Genomic DNA, 23522 nt, shown 5'->3' on the forward strand with positions numbered 1-23522 from the left:
TGGTGGTAAGGGAGAATGCAATTAAGCACTTTTTCTTGGATTTTCCACCCCATGAAACACTAAATGGGCTCTGAAAGCAACCAGGTGGTACTATAAGAATTAGGAAAGTGCGCTGGACTGCTCACTTGGAGTGCTTGTAAACTTCAGTCACTTTGCAAAATCCAGCAATTAGATTGAATTCATTCATACTTGGTAAATGCAAAGATAAGTTCCATTGGAACATCAAATTCTCTCAATTATCTTAATTTGTGGCCATTGTAGTGAAGATAGGTTACTCAGTATCTAGGATGCTAAATTGCATCTTTTGATTCCTTGATATCTTGCATTATCCATTATAACGTCAGTGGTCGCAATGTCAAGACTCAACTTTACAAAATAGCTTCAAATGTTGCATATGCAGGCAAAGACCTGCAAATGAACACTTGACTTTGTTGCTTCAGAATTTTGATTGCACTTGCTGCTACCCTTGCCATCTGGATGAGTTAGTAGTGCCAAAAGTAAGCTGGCAACAGATTCTACTTTAACCTACAAGTATTCTTGAGAGCTCCACAGTTACCAGCTATTACCATGAGCTCTCTGCTTTGTGATGCCATATTTTGGTCAGACTTATGCGCATTTTCCTTAGAGTTCCAGTCATCCTTTCTTCCAGGTCATATTCTTTATTTTTTAAAAAATATGTTGTGCCATCTGGGAATTCCTAATTACTGGCAGCTTTCTTTTCCTCCCAGTTGTGATAATATAGACTTACAAGGAATAATTTAAGTTTAGTAGGTTTTGTCCTTGTACTGTTTCATATTGATGAAAGCTTGCATTCTCCTTGAGTGCACAAATAAAGGAGGATATCTTTATCAGTGTTTAATTAAGATATCTGGCCATTAAATCCAGAAGTTTCGTAATTCTCTGTTTTGAATTCTCTGTCATAATATAACTCCCTCATTGGTGGGTTGGTATTGGTCTAATTGTTTTTAATGTTAATGTTTAGTTAGATAACAGGCCACATTCTGAATTTTTAGTAATAATTACAGTTTCAAGCCAAGAACAGTTTGTACCACTGCCTTGTATGAATAGACTTTGAATCTGAATTGATTGGCAAAATTAATTGAATTTGATCTATTTGGGAAATACAGATTCAAATTTTAAAAATCATAGCTATTTGAGGAAGAACTTGAAATAAGTGGCTTATTCCTGTCCCTATGCTTTTTTGAGTTAAACAAAATAAAGTGCATTTTGTGTGATTTTGTTTTTGCATGGATAGATTTGAATTAACATAACTTTTTTCTAATATTAAAAAGTGAACATGACCATTTATCACCCTGTCAGTCAATTTGTGCTCATCAGAGTGTTGGGATGTCTCATCAACAGTGCTATCCAGTAGCACTTAACAATAGCCTGGTCATTGATTTTCAGTTTGGTTCTACCAGTGCCACTAAGTCCTGACCTTATACTGCTTTGGTGCAAACATGGACAAAGAGTTGAGCTCCAGAGGTGAGGTGAGAGCGACTGCATCAAAGAACCCTGGCAAAAGTGGAGTTAATGGGAATTGGAAACTGCTCTACTGGTTACAGTCATTCCTAGCCCAAAGAAAGATGCTTGTGATAGTTGGAGGTAGTCCTTTCTGCTGCAGGGCATATTGCAGGAGTTCCTCAGGGTTGTGTCCGAGGCCAACCATCTTCAGCTGATTCAGCAATGACTTCCATCATGAGTCGGAAATGAGGATATTTGCTAGTGACTGCACATATTCGGCACCATTTGTAACTCCTCAAATACTGAAGCAGAATTAAGACCTGGATAAATCCAGGCTTGGTCTGAGAAGTGGCAAGTAACATTTGTGCCACACATGTTAGGCAATAAACATCTCAAGCAGGAGAAAATCTAACCACTATCCCTTGACATTCAATAGTATTACCGTTGCTGAATCATCCAACAAAGTATGGGATTGCTGTCAATCAGAAAACAACTGGTCATGTACATAATGTGGCCATGAGTAATCAGATGGATAGAAATTTTGTGGCAAGTAATTCATGCCCTGTCTTCCCACAGCTTATCCACCATCTGCTAAGGCTCAGGGCAGTTGTGAGATGGAATACTCTCCATTTGCCTGGATGTTGTAGCTCCAAAAGCACTCAAGGTTGACACTATTCAGGATAAAGCAGCCTATTTAATTAGCACCCCAGCCACCATCTTCAACATTCATTCACTTCACAATTGGCACAGTGGTGGCAGTATGCCCACTGTTCCCTCTATGCTGTGCCATCATTCTGAAGTACTCTGCATGGTGATCAGTGTCGGCATGTTGGATGTGGCATTGACTAGAAGTTGCTATGCATATGCCTTGGAGGCCCACACAGCCTTTAGGAAAGTTAGAGGAAATGTGTGCCAACTACAAGATGTACTGCAGCAACTCACCAACATACCTTCGACAGCACCGTTCAAATCTGCAACCTCTACCAACAAGGGCATCAGAAACATGGAAATGTCATGACCTGCAAGTTCTCTCAGCATCCTGAATTGAAACTGTATTATCATTCCTTTTTCGTTGTGGGATCAAAATCCTGGAACACCCTAACAACATTGTGGGTTTTCTACACACCAGGACTGCAGCAGTTTAAAAAAACAAGCAGCTTATCACCCATCACCTCGGGAGTGATTAGGGATAGCAATCAGTACTACCTCAGCTGGTGATGCTTACATTCATGTGAATTTTTTAAAAACATGCATTCCCAGAGCTTAAAATCACGCTGTATTCATTGAGGCAACTTTTCATTTTTGATCAAGACTGTTGAATAATTTTTCTTCTGATATTCAATGATTCATTTATAAGTTGTCATCCTTTGCAGTGGTGATGAGATTGAAGAATCCAGTGCAAATGCAGCTAGTATCCTTGACAGTGAAATTGAGCCAAGTAAAGAGGCAAAAAAAGAGGTCAGTTGTTTTCATTTTTCCATTTAAAATCAGCTGCACACATTGAAGGTATATTGTCTTTAACACAAAGTTGGCTGGAAGTTGATTTCAGTCAGCATTTTAGATTTTTACCAGCAATTGTGAATTTTGGAATTTGTATGAATGGCCTTATTTGTACAATTTTATTTCTAAAACTCAAATCCATTCCTGGTGTAACACAACGCTACATACGTTTTAGTTGGAGGTATACTTACACATTTCAGCATTTATCCCAGATATCACTCACTTCAGTTAATAATCAAATAATCAAAGTCAAGCAAAATGTATCCATTATAATAACTAAGTGGGATATTTCTGAAAGCTTAATTATATTCCTCTAGATTAGGTTTGTTGAATTCAAAGAATCATGTTTGTTATTGACTTATGGAATTAAGCTATCATATGAACAGGATGCACATTGTAATCTAATTACTATATTGATTTTAAATATTATCAATTTCTGATGTATCTCTTTGTATGACTCTGGGAATTTCCCTATTGCAGACAACTAGTTTGTCAGATGAGATATGGGGATGGGAGGATCCTTTCTTAATTTATTAATAAAGCTGTTTAACTTGTAAGTAAATGAAAATGCAGTAATTTTTTAAATTGTGTATATTTTTAGGTATAATAATAATGAGATTTTGTGGTTACTTCCATGGAAGCAGTGATTTTTTTTTTCTCTGTGGATCTCTTGTCTTGAAACAATACACAAATGGACTTGCAACACTTAACAAATTTAGCCAACCGCCTAAATTTAAGATGACATCTGCTTCTCCCATGCAAATTTGCATTTTTAACGTTAATGCTTTAACAGTGATGTTGTGATGAATTGTAATGAAGCACTACCATGAAAAGTATCTACTGAGCTAGCTGCAGGCTCCCATGAGACCCTAAGATACAGGAGCAGTATTAGGCTATTTGGCCCATCGAGTCTACTCCACCAGCACTTTGTTGCTGATATGTTTCTCAACCCCATTCTCCTGCCTTTTTCCCTGTAACCCTTGATCCCCCTACCAAATCAAGAACCTATCTGTCTTAAATGCACTCAATGACTTGGTCTCTACGGCCCTCTGCAGCAGTGAGATCTACTGATTAGCTGCCCTCTGGCTGAAGCAATTCCTCCTCGTATCTGTTCTAAAGGATTGTCCATTCACTTCCAGGGCTGTGCCTTCAAGTTCTAGTGTCACGTACTAGTGGAAACATCTTCTCCTTGGCCACTTTATCCAGACCTCTAAGAGTATCAGCAGTCCCCAGAATAAACTGCATTTTGAAACTCCCAGCTTGCACCACGTTTAGTCAAAAGGACTTGAGTTGATCTTTATAGAATGATATTGAACTTGAGCTGTTGGAATTGAGCATTTTGTTTTTCAAAAGCTGATTCCATGAGTAATTTTGAAAGACGTTAGTCATTTAGTTGAGAATGAGGTGCTTGCAGGGCTATGGATAAAAGTGTGGACCTGTTGAACTAATCAACGCTGCTTTTTCAGAGACAGTGCAGGCATGATAGAAAAAAATACTGTAGCGCTCTCTTGTCCTGTAAGATTCTGCTTTTTTTCTGCACCTTATGATTCCAGTGTGTTCCCTTTTATCTTATAGCAGGGATCTCAAACTGTGAAAAGCGTCCCACCCAAAAAGGACACAAGAACTGTTCAAGGAAAGCAAAGAATAAGTCAGAAGCCTCCAAGAGGGATGTTCCTGATTCAAGAGGATCTTGATGCATTATCCACGAGCTCTGGTGCTGCTAACACAGTTCTCAGACAGCTTGATATGGAATTAGTCTCACTTAAACGTCAAGTAAGCTCTGCAACTTCTTCATTTCAGTTAATTTCAGAATTCCTTTCTTGTAACTTCTCAAACTTTTATAAGAAAACTTGTTTGACTTTCCAATATATACATTTGTATTATACTTACAATATTAGGAATGCAGTATTGCAGTATTACTCCTGATGAAAAGTTTCAACCTGAAACGTTGACTCCCCTTCTCCTCTGTTGCTGCTTGACTTGCTGTGCTTTTTCCAATTCTACTCTTTATCCACCCCAATATTAGGAACGCAGCAGGGAAAATTAGTTATGTTTACCATCAGCTAGGATCATTCCTGTTCCTGGCTATTAAACTGGACCTTCAGTTATAAAAATTGCATTTCATTATAATACTTAATGATTTCCACGCTTGCTTTTCTGACACAAGACTAAAAGTGTAAATGCATGTTAATTCCAGGTGAAGGGCCCTTTATTAACCAAACATCGTTGCTGTTCCCTGTGTACTTGTCTGATTCAGTTTGGAATGAAACTAGTTAATGTATAAACAATGGAGATTATTATTTTCTCAAATACCCTTGGTAAATTTTAAAAAGAAAAAATCTGACGGAAATGTAGATTAAATGCTGAGCTAGTTCCATGCATGTATGGATCATTTTGCAAAGTTAAATTTATGATCATTAATTTGTAAAAGTAGTAGTTTCTGCAGAAGTGTTTGACTTGTATCATTTCACAACAATATTTATAAAAATTGATTTCACGTAATATCATTCATGAACACTTTGGATTGACTTGAAACAGCAATCAAGTGTCATTGATTAAAGAATGGAAATACTTAATACGAGTAAACAAAAAACCCAAAGAACTGCAGATGCTGGAAGTGAGAACCATTAAAAGAAATTTTGGGTCCCATTTTGAAGGTCACTGAACATGAAACGTTAACTCTGCTTTCTCACCAAAGTTACTGCCAGACCTGCTGAGTTTTCCCAGGAATTTTTGTTGGTGTATTTAATAGTATTTTCTTAGCCCTCTTGCAGTGTAGTCAACAAAGGGGTGGGTTATTTGTAACTAGACCAGAAGTTCTGGATGGACAAAACCATGTTTGTTTTTTGGTGTCAGCCAGTCTTCAGTATCTTTACATTTTTGATTTTGAAAGCCCTGTACAGTAAAATTCACAATATCTGGTTCCTCTCAAATTGGAGCGCTCCACCAAACAGTATTTCCGATTCCGAATACAAATGTACCTTTTCTGGGTATATGTAAAAACAGGATTTCTAAATTGTTACAAAGGGTTCCTCACAAAACATATATAATGACTTGCACCCAAGCACTAAAAACAGCACATGCAGCACTTATAAATTTTAAGTGGCACTCAAGGAGTTTGCCATTGAAAATCAAGCACTGGGTCGGATAACATTATGTCCTTACGATATAATAACAGACAGATGGACTGTGTCAAAGTGTTTGCCTAGAATATTTAGGGGCAAAAAATCAGAATCTTGTTTTGAATCTTGAATTTTTAAATATAACAGGATTCAAGGTTGCTATATAAAATGTTATGTCAATCTGAAATTATTGTAAAAGTACTGCCTGCAGTCTATCCTCCAAATAATTGAATTATTAATTGACTGGCTAACTGCCAATGTTAATTTATAGGCACCACCCAACCCTGGTGCTTGCTGGATAAGGCAAATTTTACTGTATTTACTATTGTACAATGCAGACCCAATTGTGTAACAATGGAACCTACCCATTTGACTTGAAATATCAATATATTTGTGCATGTCTTTAATCTCTTGAGGCAAGGCTTGAATTGTTGTGCCACTTATTTCAAAGTTGAGTGAATATACAAAGCAGTTATGCTCGAATATATAAAGCAGCAGTTATGATCAGATTTACTTAGTCAACATATATTAGTGTAATTGCATGAAGGTTACGTGCACAATGTACTACCCTGCTTCAGTGGGTCATCTTGTTTGTCTTACAAGATGGCTCTGAACTTTGCTTCCATGAGCATGTCTTCTCTGGAACCTTTCTTCTTCAACTTTTGGCTTCTGTTGCAAAGGCTTTTTTAGTATCTGAGCTCCTGTTAAATTCATGAATAATCAATCACAACACTCAAAGCTTTACCACACAATGGTGAGAGGTATTCATCAATTGTGGAAATGAACCACCAAATTGCTTATTTTCTCAATGAATTGTATATGATCATCTTAGTTAGGTGTCATTTCACACCTGTTTACAAGAAGAATGTGGTTATACGCTGTTCTTGTAAAATAGATTTCAAGTAATTTCTAAATTTTTTTCAACACAAAAATGGTCAAAAGTCTTGAAACGTACAGCATATGAAGCCCTCTGGTTTGATGTCCAACCATTAATCTGATTTCATAGAATGATGCAGCATAGAACGTGGGCATTCAACTTATCATGCTCGGATAGGATATTATAAGCTGTAATCCATGCTGTTTATTAGATTAGGGAGAATAAAATAGCTTCTGTTCACACTGTTGATTTACCATCAGTGAATTCTCCCCAAAAAGTATTTCTGTGTGATGTCCAGAGCAATCAAGTTATCTTTGGGTCTGTGGGTAATGGCCTGCTAGCACTCACTTTTTAAGCTTATCAATCAAGAATGACAACTTGAGCAAGGTGAAACAGTACATTGTGTCCTTGGAGATGTACACCTGCAAGGAGTTGATGGCTTCAGAATATAAGGAGGCAAGAAAATAGTCATGCTTTGTCTGTAGTGCTAATAGGAGTATAATCTCTGGGAAGGCTATGTAATATATAAATTAAATCTCTCTTAGTCTATCTTTGACAGTTTTATCAGTGACTCTTTGTTTATTGGGTCATTAAAATCTAATATTCTAGATCCAAAATGTGAAACAGATAAATGGTGCTCTCAAACAAAAATTAGACGGTGGGATAGAGGAATTCAAGCCACCTGAGGTAAGGAATTGTTCACCTTATTGAATAAAATCAAGGAATAGTATATATTTGCCTGTGCCTCCCCAGCATAATAAGAATTTTAAATTACAATAAAATCCAGTCTTCAATCCATATAATCTTAAGATTACAGGGTGGGTTGATGACACTTAATTTAAACATACAGATAGGCAGTGTCACATTGTGCAAAGCCTTAGTGTCCCACTGTTTGTTAAATTATCTTGTTAGTCTTTTTTTCTTTTCTGACCAAGCAACATAATTACTTCAGATAAGCTAATGATCCCAGGCCAACACTGACCAGTATCCTGGCCCTATGTGTTGATCACTAATGAACAGTGTAACAGGTCTATGCTTTAGAGGATGATGAATTCATCTCCAAGAAAGTTGTACTTAGGACAAGTCCACCTCTTCAACTGACCAGTTTTATTTTAAAACTAAACTATTTTTGTTGTTTATGCTAATTTTATCTCTCAATATTGAACAGTGAGAAGAATTGTATTTGATAAGCAGTTTAACTTTCAGATAGTATCCAAACACCCACATTTCCAATCATTTTTGTGTGAAAATGCTTCCTGATTTGACTCCTTAATCAATGAACTCTAATTTTATAATTTCATATCTCATTCTTGATTTCCCCACCAGAGGAAATTGTTTCTCTCTATTCAAATCCTTTTTAGCATTTGAAACACCTTGGTCAAACCACTCCTCAGTTTGCTTCACTTGAAAATGTAAGCCAAGTTTGCAACTTATCCTTCTATTTTAAACATGATGCTATTGTGCTGAATCTGTACAGCACCTGCTTTAAGACCGATGTATTCTTGGGAGGATGCAATGCCCAAAATTGAATACAGTCTTTCAGTTAAAATCAGATCACAACACAATTTTATTACCTTTTACTACATATGTTCATAAGCTTCTGTTGATATATCTGGGTTTGTAAACCTCTCTGTTGCTCTACAGTTCCTTATGTTTTGCCATTTTGAAAATGTTGACTTATCTTTTTTGATTCAAATTGGAACCATTTTGTAACTTGTAGCTCATCACTTGCTGTTCCCCCTAACCCAGTGTCTATTGCAGATACTAACTCTGGAATTTTTCATCCAAGTTATTAATAAATGTGACATGTTGAAGTCCCAGGGCAGATTCTTTAGGGACCAAGTGCTGTACAAATATTCTATATAATAGGAGCTGCATAGATATTCTTCTGTATTGTTTCAGCCCACCAATCATTTTTCACTTTTTTTTTCCTTCACCCATTACCTTCTATTTACCAAACCATTTAATTTCCAAGTCAGGGCTACCTTCTATTCGTGTTTTTGTTTATGATCTTTTTTATGAAACCTTTTGTATGGTTTTGTGCACCTTTTGTATGAGTGTCTTTTGGAAGTGCAGGTGTTTTTTTTGAAGGAGAGTCAGTGAATATTAATGGGTCAATTGGTTTAGGTTAGTTTTGGGGTTGAAATGAGCTGTCAAAATGGAAGAAGTCCAAGAGTTTTATGAAGTATAGAGGGAAATAATGTGGCACTTTTTTAGAAACTTAGCAACATTTATGCTTGTTTTAGCTTGCTTTTGCACCTGTTCGAATCTTAAATTTAGGTTAAACCAGTATGGGAAATTCATAGCGTTTGAAGAAATTAGGACCCTCCTGGTAGTCAGTGTTTTGAAAAACCTTTACTGGTGTGTTGTCCAATCACCCACATTTTCAATTTTTTTAGGCATGTTGTCACATTGTTGTGTTAACATTTAGTAGATTACAGATTTGCAATAAGAATTGTCTAAAAATTTGCTATTGCAATTTTAAGCACATAACTGAATTATTTTCTCTTTTTAGTGGTTCTCTGTCTCCTAAGTCAAAAAATTGTAGATTTGATCCTTGGTCCATTCCCAGTTCAAATGTAGACTGACGCTGAATGTAATGCTGAATCATAGTTTTCGATTTCAAATCTGTCTTTCAGCTGAGATTAAAGCAAGGTCTTGACAACCATGTTTAAGTGGACTTAAGTCTCCAAATGCATTATTAAGAGCAAAATGGTCTTGTGCTGTACTGACTTCAACTTACTGTGAACAGTTTTGGTCCCTTTATCAAAGGAAAGATGAATTGGCATTGAAGGTAGTCCACAAAAGATTCAAAAGGTCCTGAATTTGGAGAATTTTTTTGAGGAAACAGGCTAGACTTGGTTTAGAAGAATGAGAGGCTATCTTGTACGATAACGTTGGTCCACTTGTTTCAGACCAACAGATATAATCTCAGATGAGGAATTTCTTCTGAGGTTAGTGAATCTATGGCATTCCTTACCACCGAGGTCTGTGGAGACTGGGTCATTAAGTATATTCAAAGCTGAGAGAGGTTATTAATTAGTAAGGGGATCCAAATTTATGCAGAAAAGGTAGAAAAGTGGAGTTGAGGGTTATCAAGCCAGCCATGATCTCATTGAATGATGGAGCAGACTCAATGGGCTGAATGGCCTACTTCTGCTCTTGCTCATTTGGTCTAACTATTGATGCCAAAATGTATTCAAAAGGTATATTTTATAATATTTATCTTGGTAAAACATTGCTGCCCTCAAATTATTCTGTCATATTTGCCAAAAAAATTACTGTCCTGCAATTGTAAGTAATTAGTTGTGGGGGAATACTTTAAAACTCTAAATGCAAATTTGCTCTTCAGGCGAATCAGAAAATTAATGCTCGTTGGACAACTGAAGAGCAACTACTAGCTGTGCAGGGTAAGTGAATTATTCTTGGATTTATGCTTCAGCATGAAATGAAAATAAGAATGTTAGCTAAAATGCATTGCTTCTTTGTTATTTAGTCGAGTTCTTTCTTGCCCACAGCAATAAGGAAATATGGCCGGGACTTCCAAGCTATTTCAGATGTAATTGGCAATAAGACAGTAGTACAAGTGAAAAACTTCTTTGTGAATTATCGCCGTCGTTTCAATCTCGAAGAGGTTCTGCAGGAGTGGGAAGCGGAACATGGTAGCAGAGAAGAGAATGCAAACGTTGCTGACAAACCTCAAAACTCTCCAGATGTTATTATGAAACTTTCTGAGGAGGAGGAAGAGGCAAGTCACCAGCTTTTGCCTTAAATAGTTGATTAGACTTGAATGTAATGCATTTTGGAGCCTTGGTAAAATAGCCTTGACAAGGATGTTGTGTGTGGTGTCTAAAAGTGGAAAACTTTCTGTGTGTAGATTGGTAATTTTTGTTTAGCATGGCTCATCCAGCACGTTTGGACTGTGGGTGGAAACCAGACCACCTGAAGGAAATGCAGACACGTGAGCGTGCAAACTCCACACATACACTCACCTGAGGCTGGAATCGAATCCGGTTCCCTGATACAGTAAGGCAGCAGTGCTAACCGCTGTCCCATTGTACCACCTTGTATTCAATCATACATGTTTCAATAAAGTGTCCTGATTCTTCTAAATTCCATTGAGTACAAGTCCACATTTCCTCATTAAAATAATCCCCCTCCCTGTCGGTGTTCAATTGAGTGAACATTGTGTGGGAGCTTCCAATATTGGTATATTGTTCCTTGGACAAAAGGAACAAGTTGTTTACAATATTCCAGTTGTTGCTTGTATAATTTTAGCAAGACATTCCTTTTTTTTAAAAAAAAAACTGTTCCCTTTGAAATAAAGGTCAGCATTCATTTTCTTATCCTATTGCCTGTTGAACTTGGATTCCAGCTTTGTGAGATTCATGCAGTGAGACCCCATTGTTTATAAGAATGAGCCTATGTTAATTTTGGCACCTCACTTACTTTTTATATATTTAAACTCTTACTGTCCATTTTCATACTTTTTCTAGATTGTCCTCATGATTAAAAATGGGAGAATATAAATTATCTTTTAGCTTTTAAAACTTTCCCAATCCTCTGATTTACGAGTAATCGTTGTCACATTATGTTTTTATTTTCAATTTGATACTCTCCTTAACTTCCTTGGTTAACCATGGCTGCCTTATCCACTTTTGAAGACTTTTTAAAACTGAAATTGGGGGGTTAACTTATACATGAAGTATTGTTTTCGAGGGGCTGAAATTCTTGCTGTAGTTCGAAATACCATATTATTAGCAGAAGTCTATTTGATCACACAACTAATCCTAGGTAAAGAACAATCCTAAATAGTTTCTGAATCCTAATCTTCTGTCCATCATCAAGCAGGTGGGCGTTCTGATTGGCAGGCAGTGATGTCATTGGAGGTAGGTGACTGGCACTGCCTCCCTGCCATGTGCATAGGTAGGGCCTTGCTGATGGGAGGCACTGAAGGTTCGGTAGCCTAGCACCAAATGTGTGGTGGGGGGAGACAAAGAGGGGGGGACGGTAGCCACTGGAGGAGTTGGGAGAAGGCCCTGTTACACAGCGGCTCACACCACAAACTGTGCTTAAGTTAAAGAAATGAAACTTAAACTGTATGCCCACACTATCATTCTAGAGAGAGCATGGATTGTAAATTAACTTAGAATAGTTACATCAACACTAATTAATACGAAATTGGATTTTAAAAGAGGAACAGTGTATCCCGTAAAATCCTCTACCTGAGTGGATTTTGGAGTTATTCCTCATTGTTTTGGAATTGAACAAAGCAGTATATTGAAATGTCAAAGAATTAAAGATATACTGGTATGTAGCTAATATATCTCATTTTTTATTCTGATATAATGGCACAATTAAAATGATTAACGTTTTAATAATATTAGCTATCTGATGTATAGTGAATAAAGGGCAATAAGTGCTGATAGACCCAATGGCAGTCTGAATGAATGAATTAAAATGTGCTGTAGTAAACCAAGTGTGGGAAGTAGCATTATGAATGAATAGAGATGCGATATACTGGTAGTAAACAAAGAATGATAAGTAGAGTTACTGGTATGAATGAATGAATGCAATTTCATTCAAGTTGGTTAATGGGAGCATTGACTTATTTTCCTCATTATGCAGATATTTTCTGAAAAATTTATGAAATTTCAGCAAAATAAGTTAATGGGAACATGAAGTTTCCTTTGTAAGAGGTTTATAATGTGATATAGTAGGATTGACTTATACACAAGATATATGGAAAATACAAGATTTTTGGCCAAAGTAAGGGGTCAACTTATATTTTCCCCTTTTTATTTCTTGCCTCCACCCATATAGATTCTACATGGTGCAATCCAAAATAATTTCTTAGTAACATACTAATTTCATGTTATGCTAATAAAGTCACCACACCACCCTTCTCTTCCCACTTGTCCTTTGGTAAAGTCACATTAAGTCCCCAGCTTTGGTCTCTTGTTAAGGGTCTCCAAACCTCAGATGCCAACTTTCAGCAACTTCAATTCATTGCACATGATATCAAGAAATGGATGAAGGCACTTGATATTACAAAAAAAAAGGATTGTCACTGACAACATTCAGCATGATATTGAAGACTTGTGTTCCAGAATTAGCAATATCAACCATAAAATATGAAAAATTGCGTGGCTGTGTTCACAAAGGGCAGGATGCATCTAAACTTGCCAAAAACTCTCCCATGAGTCTTCTCTGATCTGCAAAATAGTACCACAAACAATCTGATATATTATCAAAAGTGGCACTTCTATAGCAATAATTAGATCACTGAAGCTCAGTTTGGGTCTTACCAGGGCTATTTTGCTCCAGATTTCATTATTCCCAGAAACCAAAAACTGCCAGAGGAGTAGAATTTGAGGTCAGGTGTGAGTGACTGCCCTTGACGTTAAAGTAGCGTTTGACCAAGTTGGACATCAAGGATCCCAAAACAACTGTAACAAATGTGATTTTTATTTTTGGGGGCGGGGAAGGGGTGAAGGAGGGAGAGAGGGAGAGACTCTAATGCATTGGGAGACAATTATATTTTTTGGAATTCACTCATGTCAATTATAAGGCACAATTGTAGAAATTCATCAGGGTAGTGTCCTACGTCTGATCATCTTCAGCTGCTTCATTAATGACCATCTCCATAATAAAATTAGAAATGGGTGTTTTCACTGGTCGTTGTTAGTGACTCCTGAGGTACCAAAGCAGCCTGTGTCCAAGTGCAGCAAGACCTGCTGACGTCTAGGTTTTGGTTGACAAGTGGCGAGTAACTTTCCTGTCATATACGTGCCAAACAATAACTTTCTGTTAATGAGAGCATTTAACCATTTGTCCTCTGACATTCAATGGCACTATTATCGTTGAATCTCCCACTATCGCCATCCTGCGTATTACCATTGACCAGAAAGTGTACTGAAAAAGACATGGGTGGCACAGTGGTTAGCACTGCTGCCTCACAGCGCCAAAGGCCTGGGTTCAATTTCTGCCTCAGGCAACTCTGTGTGGAGTTTGCACATTCTCCCCGTGTCTGCGTGGGTTTCCTCCGGGTGCTCCAGTTTCCTCCCACAATCCAAAAATGTGCAGGTTAGGTGAATTGGCCATGCTAACTTGCTCGTAGTGTTAGGTGAAGGGGTAAACGTAGGGGAATGGGTCTGGGTGGGTTACACTTTGGCGGGTCAGTGTGGACTTGTTCACCCCCCCCCCCCCCCCCCCCCCCCCCCCACCCCCCAAATATATAGAACATAGAAGAATACAGCGCAGTACAGGCCCTTTGGCCCTCGATGTTGCGCCGATCCAAGCCCACCTAACCTATACTAACCCACTATCCTCCATATACCTATCCAATGCCTGCTTAAATGCCCATAAAGAGGGAGAGTCCACCACTGCTACTGGCAGGGCATTCCATGAACTTACGACTCGCTGAGTGAAGAACCTACCTCTAACTTCAGTCCTATATCTACCCCCCCTTAATTTAAAGCTATGCCCCCTTGTAATACCCGACTCCATACGCGGGAAAAGGTTCACACTGTCAACCCTATCTAACCCCCTAATCATCTTGTACACCTCAATCAAGTCACCCCTAAACCTTCTTTTCTCTAATGAAAACAGCCCCAAGTGTCTCAGTCTTTCCTCATACGATCTTCCTTCCATACCAGGCAACATCCTGGTAAACCTCCTCTGCACCCGTTCCAGTGCCTCCACATCCTTCCTATAGTATGGCGACCAAAACTGCACACAATATTCCAGATGCAGCCGCACCAGAGTCTTATACAACTGCATCATGACCTCAGGACTCCGGAACTCAATTCCTCTACCAATAAAAGCCAGTACGCCATATGCCTTCCTCACTGCACTATTTACCTGGGTGGCAACTTTCAGAGATCTGTGTACGTGGACACCAAGATCCCTCTGCTCATCCACACTACCAAGTATCCGACCATTAGCCCAGTACCCCATCTTTTTGTTATTCTTCCCAAAGTGAATCACCTCACACTTAGCTACATTGAATTCCATTTGCCACCTTTCTGCCCAGCTCTGCAGCTTCTCTATATCCTGCTGTAACCTGCCACATCCTTCCTCACTGTCAACAACTCCTCCGACTTTCGTATCATCCGCAAACTTGCTCACCCAACCTTCTAACCCCTCTTCCAGGTCATTTATAAAAATGACAAACAGCAATGGTCCCAAAACAGATCCTTGCGGAACACCGCTAGTGACGGCACTCCATGAAGAAACTTTGCCATCGACTACTACCCTCTGTCTTCTTCCATCCAGCCAATTCCTAATCCAAACCTCCAACTCACCCTCAATGCCATATCTCCGTATTTTCTGCAGTAGCCTACCATGGGGAACCTTATCAAACGCCTTACTAAAATCCATATATACCACATCTACCGCTTTCCCCTCATCAACCTCCTTCGTCACCTTTTCAAAGAATTCAATAAGGTTTGTGAGGCACGACCTGCCCTTCACAAAACCATGCTGACTATCCTTGATCACATTATTCCTATCCAGATGTGCATAAATCCTATCCCTTACAATTCTCTCTAAGACTTTGCCCACAACAGAAGTGAGACTCACCGGCCTATAGTTACTAGGGTTATCCCTACTCCCCTTTTTGAACAAGGGAACCACATTTGCTATCCTCCAGTCTTCTGGCACTACTCCTGTAGACAAAGAGGACATAAAAATCAAGGCCAATGGCTCTGCAATCTCCTCCCTTGCTTCCCAGAGAATCCTAGGATAAATGCCATCAGGCCCAGGGGACTTATCTATTTTCACCTTTTCCAGGATTTCCAACACCTCTTCTCTACATACCTCAAAGCCATCCATTCTACTTATTTGTGACTCAGTATTCACATCGACGACACTGCCCTGTTCCTGAGTAAATACTGAAGAAAAGTATTCATTCAGTGTCTCCCCAATCTCTTCCGCCTCCACACGCAACTTCCCACTACTATCCTTGACTGGACCTATTCCTACCCTAGTCATTCTTTTATTCCTAACATACCTATAGAAAGCCTTAGGGTTTTCCCTAATCCTACCGACTAAGGACCTTTCATGTCCCCTCCTTGCTGCTCTTAGCTCTCTCTTCAGGTCCTTCCTGGCTACCCTATAACTCTCAATCGCCCCAATTGAACCTTCACGTCTCATCTTGAGATAGGCCGCCCTCTTCCATTTAACAAGGGATTCCAATTCCTTATTAAACCACGGCTCCCTCGCACGACCCTTTCCTCCCTGCCTGACAGGTACATAATTATCAAGGACACTCAATAGTTGCTCCTTGAACAAGCTCCACATATCATTTACACTCTTGCCTTGGAGTCTACTTTTCCAAGCCACACATCCTAAGTCATGCCTCACCGCATCATAATTTCCCTGACCCCAGCTATAACTCTTGCCCTGTAGTACACACTTATCCCTCTCCATCACGAGAGTAAAAATCACCGAATTATGGTCACTATCCCCAAAGTGCTCACCTACCTCTAATTCTAACACCTGGCCTGGTTCGTTACCCAGAACCAAATCCAGTATGACCTCACCTCTTGTTGGCCTGTCTACATATTGTATCAGGAAACTCTCCTGCACACATTGAACAAACACTGACCCATCTAACGAACTTGAGCTATAGCTCTCCCAATCAATATCAGGAAAGTTAAAGTCCCCCATAACAACCACCCTATTACTGTCACTCATCTCCTGAATCACCTTCCCTATCCTTTCTTCAATGATTCTAGGACTATTAGGAGGCCTGTAAAAGACTCCACAATTACACGGTACACACTTAGCCTCTTAATTTTATTCTACATCTCTAATTGGGGGACTTTATTTGAAGACCATTGCTGTATTTCGTATTCCAAACAAATACTGATCAGCAGAGTTAATGTGACAGCAAACGTCGACTGTTTTAAACTGATCTGTTTGTTGTCTCGCATCAAGTAAACCAAAAAATGACAAAATGGTTTTGAATTCTTGCCTGTTTCAGTTTCTTACCATTGGAGAGGAAGTTAAAGTGTGGAACTGTACCTTATTTCCTGATACAATATGTAAAAAACTGGTACAATTGCAACATTGAAGAGGCATTTGGATGGGTATATGAATAGGAAGGGTTTGGAGGGATATGGGCCAGGTGCTGGCAGGTGGGACTAGATTGGGTTGGGATATCTGGTCGGCATGGACGATTCCATGCTGTACATCTCTATGACTCTTTGTGAAGGTGAATTTCTAATTGAAATTGGATGAGCACGAGGAAAACAAACATGCAAGACGATAAGCATAAAGCAGAAGAATAGAACTGACTGAACTGCTCTACAGAGAACCAGTCTGAACTCATCGTAATGAATGGCTGCCTTTGTTATTATGACTAATAATTGGCATTCAGTATAATATGAGCATCGAATCTGTTGTAGATTCTAGAAGATCAAAAGGATGATGCACATATCCATCAAGTTTAATAATTAAGCCATTCACAGGTCACAGACCTGAGGTATTAACTCCTTTCCAAAAATGCTTCCAGATCTTTTGAGTATTGGCAGCATTTTATGCTTTTATTTCAGAATGGCAACATATGTTTTGTGTTTCTTCAAAAACGGAGGCTTCTTGGTTAGACCCAAGTGGTGTTAGGTAATAATTTTAAAAAATGATGGGTATGGTTGTCTACAAGTTCAATAATAGAAAAGGCTTACACATAATTGGTTATAAAATATTGCAGTAAGCTGAAGAAATGTAATATTCACCTGAAATGTTTAAGTCGAAAATTAGCGAAAGTAAATGTGCATGTAGCTATATAATAACTACAGAAAACATGGTGTTTATCAGCAGGTGAAGCAGCATCTGTGGACTGAGAACAAGTTAACCATTTTCAAGTCAGTAAACTTTCATCAGAACTGGAAAATGTCACAGCTGTAATAGTTTTGAAGCAAATCTAGAAGCTGGGAGGGGGAAAAGTGTATTTTGTGACAGTGTAAGTGGTTACATTACAAAAACATGGTGCAAGTCAAATGTAATGAGATGGGTAAAGAAGGAAATGAGTCTAAAGGACCTGTCAATGTAAAATTACTACTAAATCCTTCCAACAGAACAATGATTTATTTATGCTTTTTGTATTTGTTACACTCAATGCAGTATTTAATACATTCTAGGGAACAAGTGTAAACCAGATCATTTGCTTTGTTGAACACCTCCATTCAATCTGCAAATCAACCCTGAGTTTCCAGTTGCTTGTCATTTTTAATTCTTTGTTCCATTATGAATTTGTTTTCAGTCTCCTACACTATTCCAATGAAGCTCAATCTCTACGAATATTGCCTGAGTTTACAGTGAAACATTTTGATTTTCCAGACTCGGCATTAAGTTCAACAATTTTAGATCATGACCATGGCTCCCATGCTTTTCCTTTAGAGAACCCCCCACCCCCACCTTGCACTGTCATTCCTCCCGGGATTTAACCATTTATGGCTTCCACTATAATAATGACCTTTTTGTTCTTCCTCACTCTTTATCTGCTTGTCTGCTTACGTAAAGCTCATAACAGCACAGTTACTTTACAGATACAACAAGCATTTAAGGCGACAAATGACATTGGCCTTTTTTGCAAAGATTTTGGAGTAAAAGTGTAAGGAGGTTTTCCATCAGTTGTGCAGGACATTGGGAGATAATGACAAATCTGTGTATAGTTTTGGTCTCTATACATCAAGAAGGATATACTTGCATTGGAGGTAGTGCAGTGAAGGTTCATTAGATTGGTTTCTAGAATCAGAGGATTGACCCATTTATAAGCTGAGTAAGTTTGGTTTATAAAAATGAGAGCTGACCTGAAAATTCTGAAGGGACTTGACATAGCCATTTTAGACAGGTAGTCTCATCATCTCAGAACTAATGAGAAATTTCTTTACTTAGATTCACTGTGAATTTCCAGAATTCTTCACCCTAAAAGATTGTGAATGCTCCATCACTGAATATGTTTAAGGCTAAGACAGAATTTTGGTGTTAAGGACTCAAGAGCTATGAGAAATGGGCACAAATGTGGAGTTAAGGTTCAAATATGAAATTCCTCATCTCTGTCTGAAAATGGTCAGTCATTATCCTGTGTCCATGCCTATCTTGTAGATTTCTCAACCAAGGGAAACAACCTCTTAACATCTACCCTATCAAATTCCTTCAGACTTGTATTGAATGCAGAGCAGGCTAAAGGTGCAACATGGTCTATTCCTGCTACATTATTTCCTACGTTTGTAAAACTGTTGAATTCTTACCTTTTGACTTAAGGTCATCAAACTGAAATTCTAATTCTGTTTCTCATGAACAGATATTGCCTGACTTCCTGAATATTTCCAGCATCTGTAATATTTTGCTTTGGAGCACTAATTGCAGTGCGACATACATAACTATGGATGTCAGTTTGGGTAAGGCTGTGATTTCCCGGCCAAATGGTCAAAGCTTAAAATAAGTACACAATTCTGGAAACTTGCAGCAGGCCTAACAATATCTGCAGAGGGAGAAACATTGTTAAACTGACAAAATCTCAGCCTTTCATGAAATCCTTAAGGTTTGTGTAATTATTTATGGAATTCTGCACATGTAACAACTTTTTAAAAACAATATTTTTCAGACTCCCTCTGTGCTTGATGTGAGATATCATTCTGCATCCTGAGAGTAATGCACAGTCAGTGATTTGAACATGCTATGCTGACTACTGTTTAGTCCAGGCCATCCGATGATGCCAAACTTCAACCAACCACCTCCACAAAACTCATCAGGACCAGCTAGCTTGACACCAAAAAAGCTACAATATTCGCAAATGAACGCTTCTGCCTTACCCTGTCTCTGCCACCAGGACAGCTTCTGCTACTCCTGGAAGTCATAGAAAATTATTTGATTTGACATCATTCTTTTAAAAACAAAATGAGAATTCACAAAAGTGCTTGTGAATGTCTGTTATCTCCATTTAAGCAGTTCATGACTAATGTCTCCAGGGCATTAATAATGTGTATATTTTTGGAACTGTGACTGCCATTGGATGCATCTTTATTACTTTCCTCACAGGTTTTTATGATTAAATGTGAATGCCAGGATGGTATAGCATACTAACTGGCATACAGGAAATGGATGTCTGAATTGTCTCTAAATTATTGGGTACTTAAACTGCAGTTTGGACTGTGTATTGTAGACTTTAAACATACCTCCCAGTCTGAGGAAACTTGAAGGTAAATTAGGGTCTTTTATTTGCATATTCATGAAAAGAAACATTGATCTGTTTTTATTTAACTTGTTTTTTTTTGCTGTACAGTATTTTAGAATAGTACTTTCAATATCAAGAATGGAGAGACCTTATACTTGAATATTGCAGTTACTGGATTGAAACTGATCATATTCAGGTACTGAACAGTGGCACAGCTAAATCGTCAAACTCGTTGCATTATCTGTTGTGCTAACCATAAGGAATTCTTGCTTATTTAGCATGGAATGGGTTAAGCTCAACATGCTATACAGACCCGTTGGGTTTATTAAAGTCATTTGAGTCTATGCATGTTTCTATGTAAGAATGGGTGTTTACAATTTCTACATCAATATTTACCTGAAATTCAAACCTTTTATTAGTCCTTCCTGGGAGTAATATCCCAGCATTTAGAATTTTCTAAATTAAGTTTGTTAAATTTGCTTTATGGGTTGCTGCTGATATATGTAGTAATGTTTGCCAGAATTTCAAAAAAAAAGTAAGGATTTAGTTTGCAATCAATTGAGCATGTTTTTTATATAGCCTCTTGATGTGCTCAATAGGATAATGTTCTTTTTTAAAAAAGTCAGTGTGTTTATATTGCAGATTTATATTTTAATGCCTGTTACTGCTAATTTTAACTGAGGTAATTATGTGATTATTTCTAAGGTTTTTGAGCATATATACCATGGGTTCCACAGTGAGAAATGGTAATATTACAATACTGCTTTGAATATTGCGCTGCATACTTTAAATTTTTAAGAAACTTTATTATTTCATATTGTATCTTTTGCATCCATGAAGAGGAAGGGGTGCAAATTGAAGAGCAGCAAAGGAACAAAGAAAACTGGGAAAACTGTGTGTGCCCCTTGTATAAAATTATACTTCTAACTTCTCACTATGCACTCAAATTTTGCTACAGTGAAACAACATTAAATCCCTGTATTTTTCTAAGACTAAAACTGTAAAAATAGTAGTAAGATACTGACATAACTGTGCTTGTAAAGATTGGAACAGTAATATAACGATCATAACCATAATTGAGGTGCCAGTGTTGTACTGGGGTGTACACAGTTAAAAAAATCTCTCAACACCAGGTTATAGTCCAACTTGTTTATTTGGAAGCAGTAGCTTTCAGAGCTAGTGCTTCCAAATAAACCTGCGTCTTATGATCTTGTACTCCATAACCACCTGATAAAGGAGCAGGTAATGAAAGCTCGTGCTTCCAAATAAACCTGATGGACTATAACCTGGTGTTGTGTGATCATAACCATAAATATCAAATAGCCAACTGATCATGTTTTTATTTGGGAGGGAAACAATTATGAAACATTTGATGTCAAGTGGTACATTGGTCAAAATCCACATTTGAAATTGCTTAAAATAACTTTGTGGAGTAAAACAAAATTACAAAATCACATCAAGTACACACGTTAGGTACTTTGACAATTGCTGTGCTACAAATCACATTAAACAAAACTGAATTCTACATTGCATGTCATGAAAATACCCATTACCAGGGCGCAGCACCTACTAATTTCACTAAAGTAAAAGCAATTGTTCAAAATACCATGAAAAAGTTCATTTCTTAATGTGGGCAAAATGTGTTAGAATGCTTTCTGTGCTGAGACGTTTGAGGAACAAATGGTCACCTCACAAGACAGCATTGTTTTTTGTTCTGTTATTTGTTTCACTTTTAAATTTGAAATCTAAGTGGCTGTTAATTCTAAGTAAGCTTAAAATGGTTGTTTTCTTCTTTCTAGATTATTTTCTTTCTGACTCGATAACCAACTAAAGTACATGAAAAGAATGATTACAAAGAAATAAACCATTGTTTTAAACAAAGTGTCTCATAAGACCAGATTTGTTATATCTTTGTGTATAAATTGTTTTTAAAAAGTCTGAAAAGCTAACCTAAAGTGTTCATGCATGTTTGAAATGATGGAAACACCTGACTTTATTAGTAGGAATACTGTACCCAGGAGGCTTTCTATTAATTCAATTTCAACACTTGAAAGATTTCATTTTACTTCAATAGACGTTTAAATAATCAAAGCACTTCTATGTGGCAAAAACTGTGGTCAAGAGTATCACCTCTAATGCTGCAAAATTGGAAACGTTGGGACTGAACCATATGGGATTTTGGAACTTGAGGGATTTCAGAAGGGTGGTTTGTACTGTGGCCAGATACAAGCTAGGTTGAAAGTGTTGGTCTCCTAAAATATGGGAAGAGATGTTGCCGGCCCAATCCTACATTCAGACCATCAAGTCTGCTCTTAATTTATTGAGATCATGGCTGATCTGATAGTCATAGAGTCATAGAGATGTACAGCATGGAAACAGACCCTTCGGTCCAACCCGTCCATGCCGACCAGATATCCCAACCCAATTTAGTCCAACCTGCCAGTACCCGGCCCATAACCCTCCAAACCCATCCAATTCATATATCCATCCAAATGCCTCTTAAATGGTGCAATTGTACCAGCCTCCACCACATCCTCTGGCAGTTTATTTCATACACGTACCACCCTCTGTGTGAAAAAGCTGTCCCTTAGGTCTCTTTAGTCCCCAAGTCCATTTTCCTACCTTTTTCACCCATACTGCTTGAGTCCTTGATTTTTAAAAAAAAATGTTTATCTCCACCTTGAATACACTTTGACCCAGCCTTTACAGTTCTATATGGTAAAAGATTCTGCAGATTTTCTACCCTCAGAAATTTCTCATCTCTCTCTCGAATAGGTTGACCCCCTTATTCTAAGAAGAGGCCGTCCTCTGGTCCCAAACTATCAAGTCCCAAAAAAAGCTTGTAATGATTCAGTAAGATCATCTCTCATTCTTATAAATGCGTATTAGTATAGGCTTAGTCTTTGTGACCTGTCGTTGTAAGACAGTCCCTCCACACCTGGGATCTATCTGAGGAACCTTCCTGGACTGCCTTCAATACCTGGATAGCTCCCTTTAAGTAAGAAAGCCAACACTGTTCATCGTATTTACCTGTGGTGTGACTAATGCCAGGATCTTCCTATTTTTGTACCCCAATTTCTTTGAAATGAAGGCTGACATTCTATTGACCTTTCCTTTTATCTGCTGAACTTGTATGCTAGCTTTTTGTGATTCATGCAGAAAGATTCCAAAATCACTGTGCTGCAGATTCCTGATATCTTTCTAAATTTAAATGTTCACCTCCTCACCAAGTCATTAATATATATCGTAAATAATTGTGGCCTCAGCACTGATTCTTGTCACTCCACTACTTACAGCTTGCAGTCCTAAAAGCTCCCTCTTTATCCTAACTCCTCCTATTTGTTAGCCAGTCCCCTCTCCATGCTAATATACTCCC

At 38.1% G+C, this 23522-nt stretch overlaps 1 protein-coding gene across 2 annotated transcripts in view; it reads left to right on the top strand.

The window, feature by feature from the left end:
* The window catches only part of rcor1 (REST corepressor 1), a 126538-nt gene extending 104511 nt beyond the window's left edge, over positions 1-22027 (top strand). The window contains exons 7-12 of one of the 2 annotated variants that reach the window (XM_043697452.2): positions 2838-2922; positions 4540-4737; positions 7573-7650; positions 10316-10373; positions 10482-10711; positions 19577-22027. In XM_043697452.2, coding sequence (XP_043553387.2) covers positions 2838-2922; positions 4540-4737; positions 7573-7650; positions 10316-10373; positions 10482-10711; positions 19577-19618 — 691 coding nt within the window. In that variant the 3' untranslated portion in view covers positions 19619-22027. The remainder of the gene's footprint in view (positions 1-2837; positions 2923-4539; positions 4738-7572; positions 7651-10315; positions 10374-10481; positions 10712-19576) is intronic. The other variant, XM_043697454.2, reaches the window with a different exon arrangement.
* Positions 22028-23522: the final 1495 nt, after the last annotated feature.

This window comes from Chiloscyllium plagiosum, unplaced genomic scaffold, assembly GCF_037043375.1.
Source record: "Chiloscyllium plagiosum isolate Xiang-an unplaced genomic scaffold, Cpla_swu_hap1 HiC_scaffold_8, whole genome shotgun sequence".
In the NCBI taxonomy this organism is placed as follows: Eukaryota; Metazoa; Chordata; class Chondrichthyes; order Orectolobiformes; family Hemiscylliidae; genus Chiloscyllium; species Chiloscyllium plagiosum.